The 27869-nt window shown below is 43.6% G+C and overlaps 1 protein-coding gene across 3 annotated transcripts in view; it reads left to right on the forward strand.

Moving 5' to 3' along the window:
- The window catches only part of TTBK1 (tau tubulin kinase 1), a 303323-nt gene that overhangs the window by 57643 nt on the left and 217811 nt on the right, over positions 1–27869 (forward strand). For 2 of the 3 annotated variants that reach the window (XM_063444162.1, XM_063444161.1), the window contains one exon: positions 20217–20375. The exons of the other annotated variant lie outside the window; for it this stretch is intronic. In XM_063444162.1, coding sequence (XP_063300232.1) covers positions 20268–20375 — 108 coding nt within the window. In that variant the 5' untranslated portion in view covers positions 20217–20267. The remainder of the gene's footprint in view (positions 1–20216; positions 20376–27869) is intronic. 3 annotated transcript variants of the gene reach the window in all.

Here is a 27869-nt window from a genome sequence, read left to right on the forward strand (position 1 = left end):
GGGAGGTAGATGGAGGGCACACGCCAGCTTCTGGGTGGCCAATTAAGGGCTCCGGCCAGCTTCCCACGGCTCTGGGGAGGCGGATAAAAGGCTGTTTGTTCGGTAGATAGAATCTACCGACCGGCTGTGCAGAAAGGAAGGAATAAATCTTTCTGCACAGTAAAATTAACTGTTTAACTGCCGGTCCATAATCCAAAGGCAGCAGGCGGGCAACCAGGCTTCTCCAGTTCACAGTGGCGAGGTTGGTTTTGCCACAACTCTCTTACATTCCCTCACCATATAGCCTCTCTCCCAAACCCTGACCATATAGCCTCTCTCCAGACTCTCACTATATAACCTCTCTCCCAATCCCTCACCATATAGCCTCTCTCCAGACTCACTTTATAGCCTCTCTCCCAATCCCTCACCATATAGCCTCTCTCCCAATCCCTCCCCATATAGCCTCTCTCCAGACTCTCAATATATAGCCTCTCTCCAGACTCTCACTATATAGCCTCTCTCCCAATCCCTCACCATATAGCCTCTCTCCAGACTCTCAATATATAGCCTCTCTCCCATTCCCTCACCATATAGCCTCTCTCCAGACTCTCAATATATAGCCTCTCTCCCAATCCCTCACCATATAGCCTCTCTCCAGACTCTCACCATATAGCCTCTCTCCCAATCACTCACCATATAGCCTCTCACCATATAGCCTCTTTCCCAATCACTCACCATATAGCCTCTCTCCAGACTCTCACCATATAGCCTCTCACCATATAGCCTCTTTCCCAATCACTCACCATATAGCCTCTCTCCAGACTCTCATCATACAGCCTCTCTCCCAATCCCTCACCATACAGCCTCTCTCCAGACTCTCACCATATAGCCTCTTTACCAATCCCTTACCATATAGGCTCTCTTCAGACCCTTGACCAAATAGCTTCTTTTCCAACCATTTACCATACAGACTCTCTCTAAACCCTTGACCAAATAGCCTCTCTTCAAACCATTCACAATATAGCCTCTCTCCTAACCCCTTACCATATAGCCTTTATCCAAAACCTTCACAATATAGCCTCTATCCCAACTCCTAACCATAGAGCCGCTTTCCCACCCCTTACCAAATAGCCTCTGTCCCAGCCACTCATATAAGCTCTTTCCCAACCCCTTGCCATTTTGCTTAATTCTAAAGCTGGTATTTAGTAGCACTATTATGTACTGTGCATATGCACAAAAACATTTTAATAGTTTTGTATAAAATATAAAATGCCAGCTTTTGAATTTTGCATAAATGTTTTTAGCCAGTGGTATTTCTGTGCCAATGGAGTTTATTGACCTTAGACAATTGATGACTTCGAGTTCTAACTTCACAACATTCTGTTCACCAACATTAGAACAAAATGAATATGTCATTGAAGACGTTGGGTTAATTCCACGCAGGATTAGATCATTTGTTGGGAGATTGAGTTCTTATGAAGCTTGGCACAGTTTCATTAATCTCTCCTATCGAAAACCTCTTTAATTTATTATACCTTGAGATATTATACATTTGTTAATATATATGGAGCTATGATAGTTACATTCTAAGCAGTAACTCTCTCATTGTATTTTATTGTAATCACGGCGGATTCATTGTATTTTATTGTAATCACGGCGGATTCATTGTATTTTATTGTAATCACGGCGGATTCATTGTATTTTATTGTAATCACGGCGGATTCATTGTATTTTATTGTAATCACGGCGGATTCATTGTATTTTATTGTAATCACGGCGGATTCATTGTATTTTATTGTAATCACGGCGGATTCATTGTATTTTTTGTAATCACGGCGGATTCATTGTATTTTATTGTAATCACGGCGGATTCATTGTATTTTATTGTAATCACGGCGGATTCATTGTATTTTATTGTAATCACGGCGGATTCATTGTATTTTATTGTAATCACGGCGGATTCATTGTATTTTATTGTAATCACGGCCGATTCATTGTATTTTATTGTAATCACGGCCGATTCATTGTATTTTATTGTAATCACGGCGGATTCATTGTATTTTATTGTAATCACGGCGGATTCATTGTATTTTATTGTAATCACGGCGGATTCATTGTATTTTATTGTAATCACGGCGGATTCATTGTATTTTATTGTAATCACGGCGGATTCATTGTATTTTATTGTAATCACGGCGGATTCATTGTATTTTATTGTAATCACGGCGGATTCATTGTATTTTATTGTAATCACGGCGGATTCATTGTATTTTATTGTAATCACGGCGGATTCATTGTATTTTATTGTAATCACGGCGGATTCATTGTATTTTATTGTAATCACGGCGGATTCATTGTATTTTATTGTAATCACGGCGGATTCATTGTATTTTATTGTAATCACGGCGGATTCATTGTATTTTATTGTAATCACGGCGGATTCATTGTATTTTATTGTAATCACGGCGGATTCATTGTATTGTATTGTAATCACGGCGGATTCATTGTATTGTATTGTAATCACGGCGGATTCATTGTATTTTATTGTAATCACGGCGGATTCATTGTATTTTATTGTAATCACGGCGGATTCATTGTATTTTATTGTAATCACGGCGGATTCATTGTATTTTATTGTAATCACGGCAGATTCATTGTATTTTATTGTAATCACGGCGGATTCATTGTATTTTATTGTAATCACGGCGGATTCATTGTATTTTATTGTAATCACGGCGGATTCATTGTATTTTATTGTAATCACGGCGGATTCATTGTATTTTATTGTAATCACGGCGGATTCATTGTATTTTATTGTAATCATGGCGGATTCATTGTATTGTATTGTAATCACGGCGGATTCATTGTATTTTATTGTAATCATGGCGGATTCATTGTATTTTATTGTAATCATGGCGGATTCATTGTATTTTATTGTAATCACGGCGGATTCATTGTATTGTATTGTAATCACGGCGGATTCATTGTATTGTATTGTAATCACGGCGGATTCATTGTATTTTATTGTAATCATGTCCCCGCTGGGGTTCTGTTGCTGGTTTACAGGCTTCAATTGCTGGGATATCCCTCACTGGCGGGGGGGGAGAGTGTGTCGGGGGACCTTCCGGCTAGTGAGCTCCAGTCAGCGGAGGGATCGGCCGCCTCCCCCCCGCTGTCAGAGTAGGCCTCAAGTCTGACCCCGGGATGGATCCACCAATTACGGGTGCAGGACCTCTCGCCGGCTTTCGCAGCTTTGTGTCTTTGTCTCCGGGTCCTATGGATCGGTAAGATGTGAGGTTATAGCAGTAAAGTGGCGGGATTTGAGTTTATGAGCACGGAGCTTCCACAAAGTGCGACCGCTTGGCATGGCAGTCAGGCTCCGCCCCGATATATTGTATTTTATTGTAATCACGGCGGATTCATTGTATTTTATGGTAACCATGGCGTATTTTGTATTTTACATTGGTTAGTGATAGTAATGTTGGCTTTCACTGTGTCCAGTTAGTGTTTGGTTCTGTGAGGAGCATTTAATAGACTTGTCCTAAAGTAATGCTTGTGTTCCTTCATGAAGCATCACATAAGCCGAAATGTACATGGCTATTTAGAACTGGTTGGAGAACTCGTCTTCTTATTCTATAATTTAATTATAGTTGGTTATTATTATTATTATTATTATTATTATTATTATTATTATTATTATTACTACCATTTATATAGCGCCAACAGATTCCGTAGCACTTTACAATATTTTGAGAGGGGGGATGTAACTATAAATAGGACAATTACAAGAAAACTTACAGGAACGATAGGTTGCAGAGGACCCTGCTCAAACGAGCTTACAGTCTATAGGAGGTGGGGTGTAAGACACATTAAAACAGTAAATAGCAATCAAATAAGGTGGGAGTGAATCAGAGCTGGAGGAGAGAGGTTCACATAGTCCAATTTTGTTGGTGAATTTCTATAGGGTGATTATTTTTCTAGCTCGTACCTTTATTATATGAATAAACTGCTTTATTGTGTTAGGAATATTCAGTAGATTGGGACTGGCACAACTCTTGGTAACTAGAATGTGTTTAAATACAGTCTGAGGATCTGTAGCTTATGTTACAATGCTCCATTCTAAGTGTGTACGATATAACAGCTCCTCATACTAGGCTCTGGATCACACATGTGCAACAAGCATAGGGGCTCCATTCCTAACGGCAACTTTTATTTATTCCATTACATAATTGTCATTATATCACAGTTTAACCCCAAAATGTTGTGTAAAATAACACTCAGGAGGTTGGATTACTCAGTGTGTACTATGTGTATAAAGGGTTTTCAACAATGCATTAATTAATTGAGCAGGGAAGATTACCTTCTCCATTTCCTTAGTCTTTTAAAACAGTGATTTTCTTTTCATTTCGAAGTGTCGTTTAGCAGATGTGAAACGCATCCAGTTTTAATGTAGATTTATTTTTCTTTTTACAAGCTGCCCCCTTCCCCCTCCCCCCTCTTTTTTTTCAGCGTGCGTTTTGCACTTATGTGGTTTAAACAATGCCTTGTGTATAGCTATTGGAATAAATCAGTACAAGCTACAAATGGTTCCCTTTTACTTTATTTGGAGGCCTTGTGTGTGCGGTTTAGATTTTTCTTTTTTAACTTTGGAATTGGTAGTGAGTAACAAACATGGAAGATCTTAAATTGGCACTGTAGACATCCTGACGTGGTCTGGGTGCAATGTCCCTTAGCCCTGCAATAGTAATTATTGCAGTTACTGAGGTTATACAGAGAAATGTGAGACTATATAACCAATGAGTACAGGTGAGGGGGTTATACAGAGATATGTGAGACTATATAACCAATGAGTACAGGTGAGGGGGTTATACAGAGATATGTGAGACTATATAACCAATGAGTACAGGTGAGGGGGTTATACAGAGAAATGTGAGACTATATAACCAATGAGTACAGGTGAGGGGGTTATACAGAGAAATGTGAGACTATATAACCAATGAGTACAGGTGAGGGGTTATACAGAGATATGTGAGACTATATAACCAATGAGTACAGGTGAGGGGTTATACAGAGATATGTGAGACTATATAACCAATGAGTACAGGTGAGGGGTTATACAGAGATATGTGAGACTATATAACCAATGAGTACAGGTGAGGGGGTTATACAGAGAAATGTGAGACTATATAACCAATGAGTACAGGTGAGGGGGTTATACAGAGAAATGTGAGACTATATAACCAATGAGTACAGGTGAGGGGTTATACAGAGATATGTGAGACTATATAACCAATGAGTACAGGTGAGGGGTTATACAGAGATATGTGAGACTATATAACCAATGAGTACCGGTGAGGGGTTATACAGAGATATGTGAGACTATATAACCAATGAGTACAGGTGAGGGGGTTATACAGAGAAATGTGAGACTATATAACCAATGAGTACAGGTGAGGGGTTATACAGAGATATGTGAGACTATATAACCAATGAGTACAGGTGAGGGGGTTATACAGAGAAATGTGAGACTATATAACCAATGAGTACAGGTGAGGGGTTATACAGAGATATGTGAGACCATATAACCAATGAGTACAGGTGAGGGGGTTATACAGGGATATGTGAGGCTATATAACCAATGAGTACAGGTGAGGGGGTTATACAGAGGTATGTGAGACCATATAACCAATGAGTACAGGTGAGGGGGTTATACAGAGATATGTGAGACTATATAACCAATGAGTACAGGTGAGAGGGTTATACAGAGATATGTGAGACTATATAACCAATGAGTACAGGTGAGGGGGTTATACAGAGGTGTGTGAGACTATATAACCAATGAGTACAGGTGAGGGGGTTATACAGAGAAATGTGAGACTGTATAACCAATGAGTACAGGTGAGGGGGTTATACAGAGAAATGTGAGACTATATAACCAATGAGTACAGGTGAGAGGGTTATACAGAGATATGTGAGACTATATAACCAATGAGTACAGGTGAGGGGGTTATACAGAGATATGTGAGACTATATAACCAATGAGTACAGGTGAGGGGTTATACAGAGATATGTGAGACTATATAACCAATGAGTACAGGTGAGGGGTTATACAGAGATATGTGAGACTATATAACCAATGAGTACAGGTGAGGGGTTATACAGAGGTATGTGAGACTATATAACCAATGAGTACAGGTGAGGGGGTTATACAGAGATATGTGAGGCTATATAACCAATGAGTACAGGTGAGGGGGTTATACAGAGAAATGTGAGACTATATAACCAATGAGTACAGGTGAGGGGGTTATACAGAGATATGTGAGGCTATATAACCAATGAGTACAGGTGAGGGGGTTATACAGAGAAATGTGAGACTATATAACCAATGAGTACAGGTGAGGGGGTTATACAGAGATATGTGATGCTATATAACCAATGAGTACAGGTGAGGGGGTTATACAGAGATATGTGAGACTATATAACCAATGAGTACAGGTGAGGGGGTTATACAGAGATATGTGAGGCTATATAACCAATGAGTACAGGTGAGGGGGTTATACAGAGAAATGTGAGACTATATAACCAATGAGTACAGGTGAGGGGGTTATACAGGGATATGTGAGGCTATATAACCAATGAGTACAGGTGAGGGGGTTATACAGAGATATGTGAGACTATATAACCAATGAGTACAGGTGAGGGGGGTTATACAGAGATATGTGAGGCTATATAACCAATGAGTACAGGTGAGGGGGTTATACAGAGAAATGTGAGACTATATAACCAATGAGTACAGGTGAGGGGGTTATACAGAGATATGTGAGGCTATATAACCAATGAGTACAGGTGAGGGGGTTATACAGAGATATGTGAGACTATATAACCAATGAGTACAGGTGAGGGGGTTATACAGAGAAATGTGAGACTATATAACCAATGAGTACAGGTGAGGGGGTTATACAGGGATATGTGAGGCTATATAACCAATGAGTACAGGTGAGGGGGTTATACAGAGAAATGTGAGACTATATAACCAATGAGTACAGGTGAGGGGGTTATACAGAGATATGTGAGACTATATAACCAATGAGTACAGGTGAGGGGGGTTATACAGAGATATGTGAGGCTATATAACCAATGAGTACAGGTGAGGGGGTTATACAGAGAAATGTGAGACTATATAACCAATGAGTACAGGTGAGGGGGTTATACAGAGATATGTGAGGCTATATAACCAATGAGTACAGGTGAGGGGGTTATACAGAGATATGTGAGACTATATAACCAATGAGTACAGGTGAGGGGGTTATACAGAGAAATGTGAGACTATATAACCAATGAGTACAGGTGAGGGGGTTATACAGGGATATGTGAGGCTATATAACCAATGAGTACAGGTGAGGGGGTTATACAGAGAAATGTGAGACTATATAACCAATGAGTACAGGTGAGGGGTTATACAGAGATATCGGAGATTATATAACCAATGAGTACAGGTGAGGGGTTATACAGAGATATCGGAGATTATATAACCAATGAGTACAGGTGAGGGGTTATACAGAGGTATGTGAGACCTTATAACCTATGAGTACAGGTGAGGGGTTATACAGAGGTATGTGAGACTATATAACCAATGAGTACAGGTGAGGGGTTATACAGGGATATGTGAGACTATATAACCAATGAGTACAGGTGAGGGGGTTATACAGAGAAATGTGAGACTATATAGCCAATGAGTACAGGTGAGGGGGTTATACAGGGATATGTGAGGCTATATAACCAATGAGTACAGGTGAGGGGGTTATACAGAGAAATGTGAGACTATATAACCAATGAGTACAGGTGAGGGGGTTATACAGAGATATGTGAGACTATATAACCAATGAGTACAGGTGAGGGGTTATACAGAGATATCGGAGATTATATAACCAATGAGTACAGGTGAGGGGTTATACAGAGGTATGTGAGACCTTATAACCTATGAGTACAGGTGAGGGATTATACAGAGGTATGTGAGACTATATAACCAATGAGTACAGGTGAGGGGTTATACAGAGGTATGTGAGACCCTATAACCAATGAGTACAGGTGAGGGGGTTATACAGGGATATGTGAGACTATATAACCAATGAGTACAGGTGAGGGGGTTATACAGGGATATGTGAGACTATATAACCAATGAGTACAGGTGAGGGGGTTATACAGAGATATGTGAGACTATATAACCAATGAGTACAGGTGAGGGGGTTATACAGAGCTATGTGAGACTATATAACCAATGAGTACAAGTGAGGGGGTTATACAGGGATATGTGAGGCTATATAACCAATGAGTACAGGTGAGGGGGTTATACAGAGATATGTGAGACTATATAACGAATGAGTACAGGTGAGGGGGTTATACAGAGATATGAGACTATATAACCAATGAGTACAGGTGAGGGGGTTATACAGAGGTATGTGAGACTATATAACCAATGAGTACAGGTGAGGGGTTATACAGGGATATGTGAGACTATATAACCAATGAGTACAGGTGAGGGGTTATACAGAGGTATGTGAGACCATATAACCAATGAGTACAGGTGAGGGGGTTATACAGAGGTATGTGAGGCTATATAACCAATGAGTACAGGTGAGGGGATTATACAGAGATATGTGAGACTATATAACCAATGAGTACAGGTGAGGGGGTTATACTGAGGTATGTGAGACTATATAACCATTGAGTACAGGTGAGGGGTTATACAGGGATATGTGAGACTATATAACCAATGAGTACAGGTGAGGGGTTATACAGGGATATGTGAGGCTATATAACCAATGAGTACAGGTGAGGGGGTTATACAGAGATATGTGAGACTATATAACCAATGAGTACAGGTGAGGGGTTATACAGGGATATGTGAGGCTATATAACCAATGAGTACAGGTGAGGGGGTTATACAGAGATATGTGAGACTATATAACCAATGAGTACAGGTGAGGGGTTATAAATAGGTATGTGAGACTATATAACCAATGAGTACAGGTGAGGGGGTTATACAGGGATATGTGAGACTATATAACCAATGAGTACAGGTGAGGGGTTATACAGAGGTATGTGAGACCATATAACCAATGAGTACAGGTGAGGGGGTTATACAGAGATATGTGAGACTATATAACCAATGAGTACAGGTGAGGGGGTTATACAGAGGTATGTGAGACTATATAACCAATGAGTACAGGTGAGGGGTTATACAGAGGTATGTGAGACCCTATAACCAATGAGTACAGGTGAGGGGGTTATACAGAGATATGTGAGACTATATAACCAATGAGTACAGGTGAGGGGGTTATACAGGGATATGTGAGACTATATAACCAATGAGTACAGGTGAGGGGGTTATACAGAGATATGTGAGGCTATATAACCAATGAGTACAGGTGAGGGGGTTATACAGAGATATGTGAGACTATATAACCAATGAGTACAGGTGAGGGGTTATACAGGGATATGTGAGGCTATATAACCAATGAGTACAGGTGAGGGGGTTATACAGAGATATGTGAGACTATATAACCAATGAGTACAGGTGAGGGGTTATACAGGGATATGTGAGGCTATATAACCAATGAGTACAGGTGAGGGGGTTATACAGAGATATGTGAGACTATATAACCAATGAGTACAGGTGAGGGGTTATAAATAGGTATGTGAGACTATATAACCAATGAGTACAGGTGAGGGGGTTATACAGGGATATGTGAGACTATATAACCAATGAGTACAGGTGAGGGGGTTATACAGGGATATGTGAGACTATATAACCAATGAGTACAGGTGAGGGGGTTTTACAGAGGTATGTGAGACTATATAACCAATGAGTACAGGTGAGGGGGTTATACAGAGGTATGTGAGACTATATAACCAATGAGTACAGGTGAGGGGGTTATACAGAGGTATGTGAGACTATATAACCAATGAGTACAGGTGAGGGGTTATACAGGGATATGTGAGACTATATAACCAATGAGTACAGGTGAGGGGTTATACAGGGATATGTGAGACTATATAACCAATGAGTACAGGTGAGGGGTTATACAGAGATATGTGAGACTATATAACCAATGAGTACAGGTGAGGGGTTATACAGGGATATGTGAGACTATATAACCAATGAGTACAGGTGAGGGGGTTATACAGGGATATGTGAGGCTATATAACCAATGAGTACAGGTGAGGGGGTTATACAGGGATATGTGAGACTATATAACCAATGAGTACAGGTGAGGGGGTTATACAGGGATATGTGAGACTATATAACCAATGAGTACAGGTGAGGGGTTATACAGAGATATGTGAGACTATATAACCAATGAGTACAGGTGAGGGGTTATACAGGGATATGTGAGACTATAGAACCAATGAGTATAGGTGAGGGGTTATACAGAGATATGTGAGACTATATAACCAATGAGTACAGGTGAGGGGTTATACAGGGATATGTGAGACTATAGAACCAATGAGTATAGGTGAGGGGTTATACAGAGATATGTGAGACTATATAACCAATGAGTACAGGTGAGGGGTTATACAGGGATATGTGAGACTATATAACCAATGTGTACAGGTGAGGGGTTATACAGAGATATGTGAGACTATATAACCAATGAGTACAGGTGAGGGGGTTATACAGGGATATGTGAGACTATATAACCAATGAGTACAGGTGAGGGATTATACAGGGATATGTGAGACTATATAACCAATGAGTACAGGTGAGGGGGTTATACAGGGATATGTGAGACTATATAACCAATGAGTACAGGTGAGGGGTTATACAGAGATATATGAGACTATATAACCAATGAGTACAGGTGAGGGGGTTATACAGGGATATGTGAGACTATATAACCAATGAGTACAGGTGAGGGGGTTATACAGGGATATGTGAGACTATATAACCAATGAGTACAGGTGAGGGGGTTATACAGAGATATGTGAGACTATATAACCAATGAGTACAAGTGAGGGGGTTATACAGGGATATGTGAGGCTATATAACCAATGAGTACAGGTGAGGGGGTTATACAGAGATATGTGAGACTATATAACGAATGAGTACAGGTGAGGGGGTTATACAGAGATATGAGACTATATAACCAATGAGTACAGGTGAGGGGGTTATACAGAGGTATGTGAGACTATATAACCAATGAGTACAGGTGAGGGGTTATACAGGGATATGTGAGACTATATAACCAATGAGTACAGGTGAGGGGTTATACAGAGGTATGTGAGACCATATAACCAATGAGTACAGGTGAGGGGGTTATACAGAGGTATGTGAGGCTATATAACCAATGAGTACAGGTGAGGGGATTATACAGAGATATGTGAGACTATATAACCAATGAGTACAGGTGAGGGGGTTATACTGAGGTATGTGAGACTATATAACCATTGAGTACAGGTGAGGGGGTTATACAGGGATATGTGAGACTATATAACCAATGAGTACAGGTGAGGGGGTTATACAGAGATATGTGAGACTATATAACCAATGAGTACAGGTGAGGGGGTTATACAGAGATATGTGAGACTATATAACCAATGAGTACAGGTGAGGGGGTTATACAGAGGTATGTGAGACTATATAACCAATGAGTACAGGTGAGGGGTTATACAGGGATATGTGAGACTATATAACCAATGAGTACAGGTGAGGGGGTTATACAGGGATATGTGAGACTATATAACCAATGAGTACAGGTGAGGGATTATACAGGGATATGTGAGACTATATAACCAATGAGTACAGGTGAGGGGGTTATACAGGGATATGTGAGGCTATATAACCAATGAGTACAGGTGAGGGGGTTATACAGAGATATATGAGACTATATAACCAATGAGTACAGGTGAGGGGGTTATACAGGGATATGTGAGACTATATAACCAATGAGTACAGGTGAGGGGTTATACAGAGATATGTGAGACTATATAACCAATGAGTACAGGTGAGGGGTTATACAGGGATATGTGAGACTATATAACCAATGAGTACAGGTGAGGGGGTTATACAGAGGTACATAAGACCATATAACCAATGAGTACAGGTGAGGGGGTTATACAGAGATATGTGAGACCATATAACCAATGAGTACAGGTGAGGGGGTTATACAGAGGTATGTGAGACCATATAACCAAAGAGTACAGGTGAGGGGTTATACAGAGGTATGTGAGACCATATAACCAAAGAGTACAAGTGAGGGGTTATACAGAGGTATGTGCGACCATATTGTTGGGATATCCTGAATCCCCCGGCATTCTCTGCGACACTGAACACTTGCGCACCAAAGGGTGTTATGGGAAGCTGTATTAGGGTCCTATTGGCAAATCTTATGCACGAAATTCAGCGTTTAAAGATGACGTAAATTCATCTGTGATGTGGGCCAATAGAAAGGAAGTACTGCCTAAATATACTTGCCTATCCCACTCCAAGTTGCCCTGTTGTGGTTCTAGTAGCCTAGAAGCACGTTCTTTGTATCGCCTATTTCTGGTTTCTGAATATGTCCATTTACTCGATTCTCCTGATCTCTGGTATGCTTTGACCTTGGCCTGTTATAGCGTTTATCCATATCTCCCCTGACCGTGGCTTTCTCGCTGACTCCTCTACCCTTAGCCAAGCCACTCTGATGACCTGTATACAGCTTGTCTAATTATTGAGTTATAGTCTGCACGTTCAGGTCCCACGCCGAGCCTGACACATGTATTGGGGACCTATGGTACATGTGTGGCAATCACTGCACTCTGCCAATTAACCGCTTCGCATAGTAATATATTGGGGACCTATGGTGCATGTGCAGCCAGTGTGTTTGTAAAAGCCACTGTGTGTTTGAGCCAGTGTGTATGTATCAGTGTGTGTATGCTAGAGCCAGTGAGCATGTGTGTAAAGAGCCAGTGAGTCTGTGTAAGAGCCAGTGAGCGTGTGTAAGAGCCAGTGAATGTATGTGTGTTGAAGAGTGATACAGAGAGGAGTAAGAACATCAGAGTGAGCAGAGTGATACAAAGGTGGGTTAGAGACAAGAGGCCAAAAAAAGATAAGATACATACGATTAGCTTGGTTGCTTCATCTAAGTGTTGCTTCTAAGTGTGTGTGGTTGGAGATATTCTGGAGAGTTTTACAGAAGCTTCAACTGTCTAAGAGTTGTGCTAAGAGTTTTCTTTTTTACTGTTACAGGTAAGATTCATCTGTAGGAAAGGGTTACCTATTGCACAAGGTTTGATTTCCTGTTGGTAATTATAAGGCATTTGATTGGATTAGGTAGCTACTTGCTATTGATTGCTATTTAAATTAGCTATTGTTTGCAAATAATCAGAGGCCTGCCCAGGTGTTAAACATTCCTAGTGGGTGGTGATTTTAGGAGTATATAAGGGTTGTTGTCATTAGCTTGGCTAATACAGCTTGGTTGCTTCATCTAAGTGTTGCTTCTAAGTGTGTGTGTGGTTGGAGATAAACTGGAGGTAATCTGAGTTTTTCAGGAGGATAAATAAAAAGTTAAGATTCATTTGATTTAAATTATTTACCTCATTGGAATGGCAGACTTAGTTCAGTGTAATAGTTGCTATGCATTTGTTTCACGTTCCACTTTTTGGAGGTTTGGTTGTTGTCTAATCAGTAGACAGTTCTCTATCTTGCGGCAGGAGATTGTATTTTTGAAGTCTGAGATTTGTAAATTATCTGGTAAACAAACTCAGGCTGGAACTGCTGCAAAGCCACTGCCGCAGAGACATAATAGGAATGGCAGATGGATCACTGTAGGATCTGGTAGACTTAGAGTTGTGGATAAAAGACATATTGTAAAGTCTGTTTCTCTACATAATTTATTTTCTGCACTTTCAGAGTGTAATGGTGTTATGGAGACAGGCACTGAGGGTAGTGGTGTTGTGGAGAGAGGCACTGAGGCTAGTGGTGTTGTGGAGAGAAGCACTGAGGCTAGTGGTGTTGTGGAGAAATGCACTGAGGCTAGTGGTATTGTGCAGAGAGGCACTGAGGCTAGTGGTGTTGTGGGGAGAGGCTTGGAGACTATGGTGAGGCCTAATAGAAAGCAGTTGTTGTTGGGGGATTCCATCATAAGAGGTGTGGAGATGGACAATGGTGGTCTTGTGAGGTGTCTTCCCGGAGCTACTGCTCACAGAGACAGGAGACATATCTGTAATATTGTTAAGCGAGCAAAGCAGGAAGGGGAATTGGATGTACTTGTCCATCTAGGGACAAATGACTTGGCTTGCAATGAGGTTTCAGAGGTTAAGGAAGTTTTTAGTGTTTTTGCGTGTGGCTTGGTGAATGGTGTCGGGAGCAAGGATTTGGCTTTATTTCTCATGGTAGCTCTGTTTGGAATGGAAATAAACTGTACAAAAAAGATGGTTTGCATCTTTCTTAAAAGGGAACAAATGTTCTCAGTGAGCAGTTCAGAGGTTTTGCTAGGATGTATTTAAACTAGGAGGGGGGCAAAAAGGAAGACAGAATGATCTATAAGAATAGGCAGAAAGAGGCTAAGCAAGCTATAAGAGCTTCCAAATCACACACAGAAGAGAAAATAGCACAGTCAGTAAAAAAGGGGGACAAAACGTTTTTTAGATCCATAAATGAGAAAAGGAAAGTAAAATAAGGATTAGATTAAAAGCAAAATAAGGAAGGTATGTAGAAGAGGATAAAGGTCTAGCTGACTGTCTCAATTAATATTTTTGTTTGGTATTTACAGATGAAAATGAAGGAAAGGGACCCTAGTTAAGAAAAAGGATAAATGAGTCATTTATTACACGTGAGTTTACAGGTGAAGAGGTTCTATTTCAACTGTCAAAAGTAAAGACAAATAAGTCAATGGGACCTGATGGAATACACCCAACGCTATTAAAAGAGCTTAGTGGTGTACTAGCAAAACCATTAACAGATTTATTTAACCAATCATTGATAACAGGAGTAGTCCCAGAAGATTGGAAGTTGGCGAATGTTGTGCCCATTCACAAGAAAGGTAATAGGGAGGAGTCGGGCAACTATAGGCCAGTAAGCCTTACTTCAGCAGTGGGGAAAGTGATGGCAACCATGTTAAAGGATAGGATTGTTGAACATCTAAAAACACATGGATTTCAAGATCAGAGACAACATGGGTTTACTTCAGGGAGATCATGCCAAACTAATCTTATTGATATTTTTGATTGGGTAACTAAAATTATAGATCAGGGTGTTGCAGTAGACATTGCTTACCTAGATTTCAGTAAGGCTTTTGACACTGTTGCACATAGAAGGCTTATCAATAAACTGCAATCTTTAAGTTTGGATTCCAATATTGTTGAATGGGTGAGGCAGTGGCTGAGTGACAGGCAACAGAGGGTTGTAGTCAATGGAGTATATTCGAAGCTTGGGCTTGTCACCAGTGAGGTACCTCAGGGATCTGTACTTGGACCCATTCTCTTTAATATTTTTATTAGTGATATTGCAGAAGGTCTTGATGGTAAGGTGTGTCTTTTTGCGGATAATACTAAGATATGTAACAGGGTTGATGTTCCAGGAGGGATAAGCCAAATGGCTAATGATTTAGGTAAACTAGAAAAATGGTCAGAGTTGTGGCAACTGACATTTAATGTGGATAAGTGCAAGATAATGCATCTTGGACGTAAAAACCCAAGGGCAGAGTACAGAATATTTGATAGCGTCCTAACCTCAACATCTGAGGAAAGGGATTTAGGGGTGATTATTTCTGAGGACTTAAAGGTAGGCAGACAATGTAATAGAGCAGCAGGAAATGCTAGCAGAATGCTTGGTTGTATAGGTACAGAACACTGGTGAGCAGGCCCGGACTGGCCATCGGGCATACCGGGCAAATGCCCGGTGGGCCGCGATGGCTGTGGGGCCGAGGCCGGCAGGGGAGATCACAGGATCTCCCCGGCCAGCCGCTGCAGGGCCAGCGCTATCCGAGCGCCGGCCCTGCTGTGTGTCTCCATGGGCCGGTGGGGAGATCAGAGATCTCCCTCACCGGCCCAGAGACCCTGTTACATGCGGCCGCTTGCTGGGGTGTGAGGGAGGGAGGAGAGGACCGGCGGAGCTCTAGCCAGCAGCTCCACCGGGTCCCCCTGCGGGATTCTGACCGCGGCAACGCTCAGATCTCGCGAGAGAGAACTCTAGCCTGCAGGTTAGAGTTCACTCTCACCACTGGACCACCAGGGAAGGAAGCATGGTTCCCCCCAGGCTGAACGGCTCCCCCTCCCCTCCCCCCCTCCCAGGCAGAACAGCTCCCAGGCTAAAGGTAAGAAGGGAGGGGGAGGGGGGGTATAACTTTTTTTTTATTACTAAAAAAATATATTTAAATACAAATACATTCACACCCAGACACACACAGCACCGAGACACACACAGCACCCCCAGACACACACAGCACCCTCAGACACACACAGCACCCCCAGACACACACAGCACCCTCAGACACACACAGCACCCTCAGACACACACAGCACTCTCAGACACACACAGCACCCAGACACACACAGCACCCTCAGACACACACAGCACCCTCAGACACACACAGCACCCTCAGACACACACAGCACCCTCAGACACACACAGCACCCTCAGACACACACAGCACACAGACACACAGCACCCTCAGACACACACAGCACCCTCAGACACACACAGCACCCTCAGACACACACAGCACCCTCAGGCACACACAGCACCCCCAGACACACACAGCACCCAGACACACACACAGCACCCTCACACACACACACAGCACCCACAGACACACACAGCACCCAGACACACACACACAGCACTCAGACACACACACAGCAACCCCAGACACACACAGCACCCTCAGACACACACAGCACCCCCAGACACACACAGCACCCCCAGACACACACAGCACCCCCAGACACACACAGCAACCCCAGACACACACAGCACCCCCAGACACACACAGCACCCCCAGACACACACAGCACCCCCAGACACACACAGCACCCTCAGACACACAGCACCCTCGCTCACACACACAGCACCCTCTCGCACACACATATACAGCACACTCCCACACATATACAGCACACACACACACACACACACATATATATATAATATATAAATAACCCTCAGTGAGTTAACAGACAAAGAAAATTAGAAACCTAGAATGTGACGGCAGATAAAAACACCCTCACACACAGCACCCCTCTTACATACAATACGTTCAAATCTATCTATCTATCTATATATATATATATATATATATATACACACACACTACAGCACCCCTCACACTGCACCACTACACACATTACGCTCCAGATACACGCTAGATCCCTTACCCTATATGCACTCTTAATCCTCTACACACACACACACACACACACACAATCTCCTATACACACTCTGGGTCCTTTACACAGTAGATCCCCTACACACACACACTGCACCACCTACACACACACTACATTCCTTGTCAGCAAACACATACAACATTCTCTAAACACACACTCTCTACAACCCCTACACACACTACGTCACCTATACACACACACTACAGCCCGTATGCACACACTCGCTACATCCCCTATAACACTATGCCCCCTATACACACACTCTCTACAGCCCCTAGCCACACATATTACACCACAAACACAAATGAAATTGACCTATTTACACAATACCACACCACACTCTACACACACGCAATCCCACAAGCAGGCTCCAAACATATGCACCATGCACTTTCCTGGCCCTTTTGTCCTCTGGCATCCCACTTGAGGAGACACCTCAGTGCAAGCATGTTAATAAATTTGCTTGCGCTGCGCAGAACAAATTCAGGGCCTTTTTCTAATGCCAGAGCTCTTCAGCGGGGCTCTGCGCGTTGAACTAACATGCTCACTTTGAGAGGGGGCGTGCTTGTCATTAGTGATGCCAAAACACACCCTCTCTGGCCCCGCCCCCTTCTTAGGGGGCCGCTCTGATTAAAAAATGCCCAGGCCAAATTTTTTTCCCAGTCCGGCCCTGCTGGTGAGACCTCACTTGGAGTATTGTACGCAGTACTGGAGACCGTATCTCCACAAGGATATTGATACCTTAGAGAGAGTAGAAGGGCTACTAAACTGGTTCATGGATTGCAGGATAAAACTTACCAGGAAAGATTAAAGGATCTTAACATGTATAGCTTGGAGGAAAGACGAGACAGGGGGGATATGATAGAAACATTTAAATACATAAAGGGAATCAACACAGTAAAGGAGGAGACTATATTTAAAAGAAGAAAAACTACCACAACCAGAGGACATAGTCTTAAATTAGAGGGACAAAGGTTTAAAAATAATACCAGGAAGTATTACTTTACTGAGAGGGTAGTGGATGCATGGAATAGCCTTCCAGCTGAAGTGGTAGAGGTTAAAACAGTAAAGGAGTTTAAGCATGCGTGGGATAGGCATAAGGCTATCCTAACTACAAGATAAGGCCAGGGGCTAATGAAAGTATTTAGAAAACTGGGCAGACTAGATGGGCCGAATGGTTCTTATCTGCCGTCACATTCTATGTTTCTATGTTTCTACATTAAAGGGGGAAAGACATTTAAAAGGGTTATAAATGACACAATAGGATTAAGAGACCAGAATAGGTGAAATAATGACACAAAAGCATGAAAAGATTGACAAAAAGGGGATAAAGTAAGCAAAAAACAAAAAGCTAACAAAATGGGCAAAATAATGGGTAAGATGGGCTAATAGACAAAGAGGCGTACACTTGGGGTCGGTAAAACACACCTTCATCTGCATAATCAAACATTTTTGCACTGGCCCTGACTCTAGATCCCTAAAGCACGTTATGTGTGAAGAGTGTGTCCTCCTTTTTCATTTTGGAAATGTACACTTTACACTTTATTTTTAGAAATTGACACTTTTATAAATGATACTAGTTTCATCCCCCTGACTATTTAAGCAGATAACATATCCTATTACTTTCTGGTTTGTTTGGCTTATTTGCACTGAACTCAAGAGGCAGCAATTGCCCAGAGCACCTGCCTTGCATTGAGCTGCATTGGGAAGTCTGTGATTGGACAGCCACAGAACGTCTGGATGGGGTTAGAAGGGGAGGGCTTGTAAAGGCTGCAGGCAAGAGAACTGCAGGTTTTGCAAGCTGTTTTTAGATCTAACTCCAATGCATAATTAAATGCATGCAAGTTTTAATTTGGGGTATGTGAAGAAAACTACCTACTTTGGTTCCCATTCCTTATTTTTTTGGTTCGGTAAATCTACCGAACACCGACCACCTTCCTGGCAAGAAAACTGCAGGAACCGAACAGCACGTGCTGGAGAAAATGGCGACCATCTTGTCGCACGAAAGGTGGCAGCGGGACCTGGTCGTCGAGTGTCTGGAACTCCAAGTCAGACACTCGACTCCGCAAACACCGGTCAACTTCGCGAACACCTGCTTATTTTCACAGGCAAGCCAGGAGAGCGCTGTTAGGTAGGTTTATTCATACAAACCCGGAGAACAAACGCTATCAAGGAGCCAGGGGGACCGTGGTTTGGATCCTGTCTGGGTGTCTATGGATAATGAGTATGATGCGAAGTGTAATCTGTGCCCTAGGCGCTGTGGGCGGATCCTTTCTGGGTATCTATGGATAATGAGTATGATGCTAAGTGTAATCTGTGTACTAGGCGCTCTGGGCAGATCCTGTCTGGGTGTCTATGGATAAGAGTATGACGCTAAGTGTAATCTGTGCGCTTGGCGCGTTGGGCGGATTCTGGCGGAGCGTCTATGGATAATGAGTAGGAGTATGACACTAAGTGTAATCTGTGTGCTAGGCGCTGTAGGCGGATCCTGGCTGGGTGTCTATGGATAATGAGTAGGAGGATGACGCTAAGTGTAATCTGTGTGCTAGGCGCTGTAGGCGGATCCTGGCTGGGTGTCTATGGATAATGAGTAGGAGTATGACGCTAAGTGTAATCTGTGTGCTTGGCGCTGTAGGCGGATCCTGGCTGGGTGTCTATGGATAATGAGTAGGAGTATGACGCTAAGTGTAATCTGTGTGCTAGGCGCTGTGGGCGGATCCTGTCTGGGTGTCTATGGATAATGAGTGTGACGCTAAGTGTAATCTATGCGCTATGCGCTGTGGGTGGATCCTGTCTGGGTATCTATGGACAATGAGTATGACGCCAAGTGTAATCGATGTTCTGATCCCCCTCTCTCTTTCCTCTGGCAGGTCAATGTTTCTATTAGGTCCGGCGCCGGGCGGATCCTGTCGGGGTGGCCCATGCAGTGTATAGCTGCAGTTATCAGGGACGAAGGAAACATGAGTGGCGGAGCAGAGCAGGTGGATATACTGCCAGTCAGTTATGTCGTCAAAGACCGATGGAAAGTGGTGAGTAAACCACATGCAAGGCTATGTCATAGGAATAGAATAAATGGGCAATTCGCTTCATGACCAGTCACATGAAAAGAAGTCAAAGCATATTCATGCTTTAGTTGTCAATAAAAAAAACGTACTTATCGACATCCTCCCCGTTACACCGTGCTCTCTATTAGTATGACCTGCACAGCATTGAGATCTGAGCACAGCCGAAATACATACACTCCATTTCACACCAACTCCATTACCATCAACGACAACTGATGTGTTTAATGAATGTCCTGAACATTGTCTCATCCCTCCTTGCAGTCATTGGTGAGCACCTCCCAAGACCTCTTATATGCTCATTGTAGCAGAATGCCGTAAGCCTGTCCTATAACATGCCTGTGTGATTGTATTCGGTATATTTTTCCTGTGTTAATTTTCCTATTCGTATGTTTTCTGTGTGAATTGTATGCTATTCGGTAGTTTCCATCCGTACCATATGCATATGGAAACTACCGAACGGAGGAACCACCCCAGAGAGAAGTGTGTTAGCAATTAAGGTTCACATATTTCCTAAACCGCAAGTTAACAAGCTCGTTAGGATTGTATCTGGGTGGCCGCCATTCGGCATGCGTACACGTGGCGGCGGCCATCTTACGCATGAAAATCTCAGCGGTGTTTGGTCGTCAAGTGTCTGGAACTCAAATCGGACAGTCAAACAACCGAACACCGCTGATACCTCCAGAGCTCCGTAACTACCGAACGGAGAGTCCTAACGAATCCCCATTCGGTAGAAACAAAGTACCGAATGAGGGAACCAATATCTAGGCGGATGGAAGTATGGATGGCAATTGTAAGAGTATGTTTTAACTGCCGAACGGAGACCGACCGCAGGGCCCAATCTTATGGAACCCTTTTCGGATACCAACTCGTGTGCGGTCGGTCAAACTTCACCTTCCCGTAACTACCGAACCACTGGTCCGATCTGGGTGAATTTTGGATATAATAGTCACCCAGATCAGGGCTACCTAGCGGTACCCTAATATTAATGTTATGTGATGGTTTAGGGGTACATCCAGGTTTGGGGTAAATTACTGTGCAAGTTAAGGGGATTATGACTCACTCTGAGGGGAGGAGAGGTGTGGGAGGTAACAAGCACTGTATTGGTTACTGTCCTAATTAATGTGAATCCCTCCCTTGCATGGGAGCAGGCTTTATAAGAAACCCTGGAATAAACGATTGTTAGTTCTACTCCTGAAACTGTGTGTCGTCCAGTTATTGGGAGTGCTGTGGGGATATTGCTGTACCTTTTTACCTGCTGGAAACTCTGCTGTGGATTTACTAATGACTTGTTCCTGAGCCTCCCTAGGATCTTAAGTGGAGAATAGCTGCGAGAAATCAGCTCTCCGCTACACTCATTGTAGTGTGGCAGCCTACCCAGCAACAGAAACCGCAGTGCACTAGATATATCTTACTTACACAATTATTATATCCCCAGATAGCCTGTATCTGAGCGCCCAAGTTGTCCAAACAGCAACCATATCCATTAATTCTAGCCGAATTGCCACCGGGTAAAGTTTTGACTGGCTGCACATGTGGTCCCATGCCCAAAACAGTTCCAGGGCGTTTGGTGCTTTTGGCGGTCACCTTTTGGGAGTTCCCATACCAAAACAAACTAACGTTTCCCCTGGCTCGTAAGTAGCGAATGTTCGCCTAGTTCGTGCGAACATATCCACCGAACAGTGCTCTCCTGTCTTGTCGGGAACGAAAGCAGGCGGTACAAAGTCACTGAGGTTCGCGAGTTGAAGTATCCATCTTTGAGTTCCAGACACTCGACGACCAAGTATCGCTGTCCACGTTTGGGAGACAAAATGCCGACGTTTTCATAGTACCGTGTTTCCCCGAAAATACACCCTACCCCGAAAATAAGCCCTAGCTGGATTATTGGGGTGGGCTGCAATATAAGCCCTACCCCGAAAATAAGACCTAGGCAATCTACCGGTACGGAGGTCCTCTTCTCTCCTCCCGGCTGATGTCTGCTGCTGCTTCCTCCTGTGTGCGCTTCAGCCAGGGATCTTGGCTCTTCTTTTTCATCCTCTCCTCCCGCTGACATCTGCGCCCCCCTCCCTCTTTAGTGCACGGAGCGGGCTGACGTCATCACTGCCGAACTTCTTCTTCTACCGGTACGTTAATCATCAAAAAATAATAAAGCTGTTTGTTTTTTGTTTTATGCAGTCTTAGTGATGTCTTTCCTAATTCATTTGTTTATTTCTTTCTCTCTTCTTCTTTATTTATTTCATCTTCCATGTTATCTCTACTCTCTTGATTTTTATCTATATTCTTTTATCTATTTATTTTTACTGGTATTTACCGTATTATTATTATTCCCTTTTTTTTTTTTTTTTCCATTCATCCTTTCCTATTGCACTTAAAGGTGTATTACGTAATATTAGCACTTAAAGGTACAAGACACCTTATATACGGTACCAACCTGTCTCCATCTGGTATATACAAATTATTATACTCTTTTTTTTATACACTACGGTATAGCCAGTAGTCACCAGCCAGCTCCTGGACCCACACACCTAATCTCATTATCTATACTGAATTTTAGAGTGTTTTTACCCTTCTTCCACATAGGTTTTTAATGAATCCCTATTGATTCCAGTTTTTTGAGCAGCTGAGTGCCAGTCTATCTCCCTCTCCTCTGTGTGTTACCAGAATATCGTTACCGTTATGTATGTACTGAACCACAGTACCAGAATTGATTCGGTGGGGGGAGACCTGAGGGGAAGACAGGACACAGAATTTTTAGATTTTAACAGTTTTTTTTAGAAAATAGAGAGGGATAAATGACAGTGTTGTTTATCATGCTTTAAAGGAACAGGATTTTTCTTAAAGCAACAACCAGCCAGACTTCAGACTTTTTGCGCACTTTATGCGTACTGTATACGGTCTTAATACAGTACGGTATTTTGATCCCCAGATAAGATGAGTGCAAAGAGAAATAGCTATTCTGTCGAGTACAAGAAAGGAATCGTGGAGGACTCCCACGGCAAGAATCTGACCACTTTCTGCAAAGAGATGAAGTTAGATCTCCGAATGGTCCGAAAATGGCGAGCAGAGTATGGTAACCTCAGTCAAAAGGTGGACGAGGGAAATGCTAAGAAGCGCAAGTGTGGATCAGGTCGCCAGCCATTATATCTTGAGCTGGAAGATGTCATCTGTGAATGGATTGCTGACAAGAGCAAAGGCTTTGGTTGTGCGCAGGGCTGATATTCAAGCATTTGCCCTTGAAATGGCACCACAATTCGACATATCCACAGAAGATTTCAAAGCATCACACCACTGGCTGGATGGTTTCCTTAAGCGATATGAACTGTCTCTAAGAAGATCGACAACACTGTTCAAGCTGGAAGATAATGAAGTTGTTAAACGTGCACTTGCATTCAAGTTCTTTACTGATGGCATAGACTTTTCTAAATACCAACTCTCCAACATGATTGCGATGGATGAAACTGCAGTGTATATGGGCCAAGGATCTCAAACGACAATTGATCAGAGGGGAGCCTCCTCAATCTACGTTCCCTTCACTGGTTATGAAAGTGCACGTGTTACTTGTGTTTTGGCAATTTGTCTGGATGGAACAAAAGCCACACCTCTAATTATCGCAAAGGGCAAGAAAGATAAGATTGAACGCGTTTCAGGCATTTATGTTCTTGAAACAGAAAAAGCCTGGTGCACACAAGCAGTTATAAGAAAGTGGATCGATTTAATGCTGCCACTTGTTGAGAGATGGCCAAAGAGGTCTGCTAGTCTGGGATTCAGCCAGCACTCACCGCGCAAAAGACATGAAGAACTTCCTTGCAGAGAGAAGAATAGATCAAGTAATGATTCCCGCAGGAATGACTGCTTATCTCCAAACTCTTGATATTGCAATAAACAAACCATTCAAGGACCATTTGCGCACTGAAATGTAGCGGTACTTACCTTATCCGGGGGCCGGCCGCGGTCCTCTCTTCAAGCCGCGCGCGGTCCTGCGGCTGCACGAGCCGCGCGCGGCTCATCCAACTGCTCAAACAGGAAGGCGGGCAGTGACCGCGAGAAGCGGTCACGTGTCCCGCCTGCAGCTAAGAGCGCGCCGCGAATCTCGGGCGCGCTCTTAAAGAGACAGTGGGAGCCTAAATTGCAAAAAGGCTCCCATTGGCTCCTGTCACGCCAATCACCCCATACACTTACCTGTTGGGGGAGTGGAAGTGACAGGAGCCAATCACGTTAGTTTGAAGGCTACTTATACTTACCCTTTTCCCTTAGTTCCTTGCCCTATCGTGGTTTCTGCTACAGTTCCCTTTAGTGCTTGTTGTGTTCAGTTGTGTTTCTCCGTATTTGACCTTGGCTTTGTATTCTGACTTCGTTTTCGCTTTATCCTTGTCTGTACTGTTTGCCGGCTTGCTGATTCCTGTGTACCAGACCCCGGCTAGTTCTCGTTTACGCTGTCTCTTTGTGCCCTTGACCTCGGATCGCTCCTGACTCTGTACTTCTCCTTTACGTCGAGTCCGGCCACTCTAAGGTCCGGTAGACGTATCTCTCCTCTGTGCTGTCTTCTGTTTTGCTGGATCCTGCGTGTAGGGGTATATACTCGTTACATTACGATAGGGCCATGGACCCCGCAGATTTAGCTCAACAGATGGCGACCCATGAGGCTAGATTTGTAGAGCAGGATCACCGTATGGATCAAATAGCTCAGGCTCTCCAGACGCTCTTAGCTAGAACCATTCCAGCGTTTTCTGGGTTTCTCTAATTATTATAGACGTTTTATCAAAGGTTTTTCGTCTATAGTAGCGCCTATTACTCGTATGACTAAAAAGGATGGCAATACACGTGTCTGGTCTACTGAGGCACTTCAGGCTTTTGACTTTCTTAAGACTACGTTCGCCTCTGCCCCTATTTTACAGCATCCTGTCCCCTCATTGCCATATATACTTGAGGTTGATGCTTCCGATATAGGGGTAGGTGCTGTCTTATCCCAAAGAGAGTCTCCTGACAAGCCATTGCATCCTTGTGGCTTCTTTTCTAAACAAATGTCCAAAGCAGAAAGGAATTATGATGTGGGTAATCGCGAACTCCTTGCTATCATTTTAGCACTCAAAGAATGGAGACATTTGTTAGAAGGCACTAAGGATCCCATCCTCATATTTACGGATCATAAGAACCTGTCCTACCTTAGCGAAGCTAAAAGATTGTCTTCAAGGCAGGCTAGGTGGTCACTGTTCTTGTCTCATTTTAATTATATAATCACCTATAGGCCAGGTGACCGGAACACTAAAGCGGACGCTCTGTCCAGACAATTCGAGACTATTGACAAACAGGAGATTGATGTCACTCCTGTCATTCCCCCAGACAGGATAATAGCAACTACTATATTGTCTATTTCCTCGTCCCTCTTGCAGGCCATACAAGCGAAACAGAGCATGGCACCTGGCGAGAGGCCTAATGATAAATTGTTCGTTGACGTTCCCGAGAGACGGGATATTCTGTCACTGTATCACGATACTAAGACTGCTGGACATCCTGGTATTTCCAAAACAGTGTCAGCCGTTTCTCGGTATTTCTGGTGGGATACCTTACGTAAGGATGTTACTGACTATATAAGTGCTTGTTCTACTTGTGCATGTATGAAAACCTCTCGTAGAGTTCCTTGTGGGCTGTTGCATCCGTTACCCGTTCCCGAGAGACCTTGGTCTAATCTATCAATGGATTTTATTGTTGAATTACCCCCTTCGAATGGTAACACAGTCATCCTAATGATAGTAGATCGGTTTTCCAAAATGGCTCACTTTGTGTCTCTTCGCAAGTTGCCCACTTCCAAGGAACTGGCTCTTCTCTTCGCTAAAGAAGTGTTTCGATTACATGGTATTCCCTTATCTATTGTATCCGATAGGGGTAGCCAATTTATTTCCAGGTTCTGGAAAGCCTTTTGTTCGGAGATGGGTATTTCCCTCTCATTTTCTTCCGCTTACCATCCCCAGTCTAATGGAGCTGCTGAACGTGCCAACCAGTCTCTGGAGCAGTACCTCCGTTGTTTTGTGTCTCACCATCAGGACAATTGGTCTGACCTGCTTCCTTGGGCTGAATTTGCTCGGAATAACGCCACTCATGATTCTTCCGGCAAAAGCCCTTTTTACGTTGTCTATGGCCAGCATCCCGTTGTTCTTCCGGCTGCATTCTCCTCACAGGGCATGCCAGTTCTGGATGAGCATTTGGCTGGTTTGCGTAATACTTGGGAGCAGGTTCAGCGTTCTTTGGTGGACTCTGCTGCCCGCCAGAAGGCTCAGGCTGACAAGCATCGCAGAGCGGCTCCTTCCTATGTTGTGGGGGACAGGGTTTTGCTTTCCACACGGAATATTCGCCTCCGGGTGCCTTCTATGAAATTGGCTCCCCGCTTCATTGGTCCTTATCGCATTATACATAAGGTTAATCCCGTTTCTTATGCCTTGGGTCTGCCTAAAAATCTGCGTATACCCAATGTATTTCACACCTCGTTGTTGAAGCCTTACGTACGCAACCGCTATACCCGGAGTACACCCCCTCCCCCTCCTGTCTCTGTGGAGGGTCATGAGGAGTTCGAAGTGTCTGCTGTTATTGACTCTCGTTTCCTCAGGGGTCGGCTTCAGTACTTGGTACATTGGAAGGGTTATGGGCCTGAGGAGCGCAGTTGGATTTCTGCGGATGCTGTTCATGCTCCCCGCCTTGTACGTTCTTTCCATTCGCGTTTTCCTGCCAGACCTGGTCCTGCCCGCCCGGAGGGCGTGTCCTCGGGGGGGGGTACTGTAGCGGTACTTACCTTATCCGGGGGCCGGCCGCGGTCCTCTCTTCAAGCCGCGCGCGGTCCTGCGGCTGCACGAGCCGCGCGCGGCTCATCCAACTGCTCAAACAGGAAGGCGGGCAGTGACCGCGAGAAGCGGTCACGTGTCCCGCCTGCAGCTAAGAGCGCGCCGCGAATCTCGGGCGCGCTCTTAAAGAGACAGTGGGAGCCTAAATTGCAAAAAGGCTCCCATTGGCTCCTGTCACGCCAATCACCCCATACACTTACCTGTTGGGGGAGTGGAAGTGACAGGAGCCAATCACGTTAGTTTGAAGGCTACTTATACTTACCCTTTTCCCTTAGTTCCTTGCCCTATCGTGGTTTCTGCTACAGTTCCCTTTAGTGCTTGTTGTGTTCAGTTGTGTTTCTCCGTATTTGACCTTGGCTTTGTATTCTGACTTCGTTTTCGCTTTATCCTTGTCTGTACTGTTTGCCGGCTTGCTGATTCCTGTGTACCAGACCCCGGCTAGTTCTCGTTTACGCTGTCTCTTTGTGCCCTTGACCTCGGATCGCTCCTGACTCTGTACTTCTCCTTTACGTCGAGTCCGGCCACTCTAAGGTCCGGTAGACGTATCTCTCCTCTGTGCTGTCTTCTGTTTTGCTGGATCCTGCGTGTAGGGGTATATACTCGTTACATGAAATCAATGAATACACTG

The sequence above is a fragment of the Pelobates fuscus genome, chromosome 2 (assembly GCF_036172605.1).
Source record: "Pelobates fuscus isolate aPelFus1 chromosome 2, aPelFus1.pri, whole genome shotgun sequence".
Taxonomy (NCBI): Eukaryota; Metazoa; Chordata; class Amphibia; order Anura; family Pelobatidae; genus Pelobates; species Pelobates fuscus.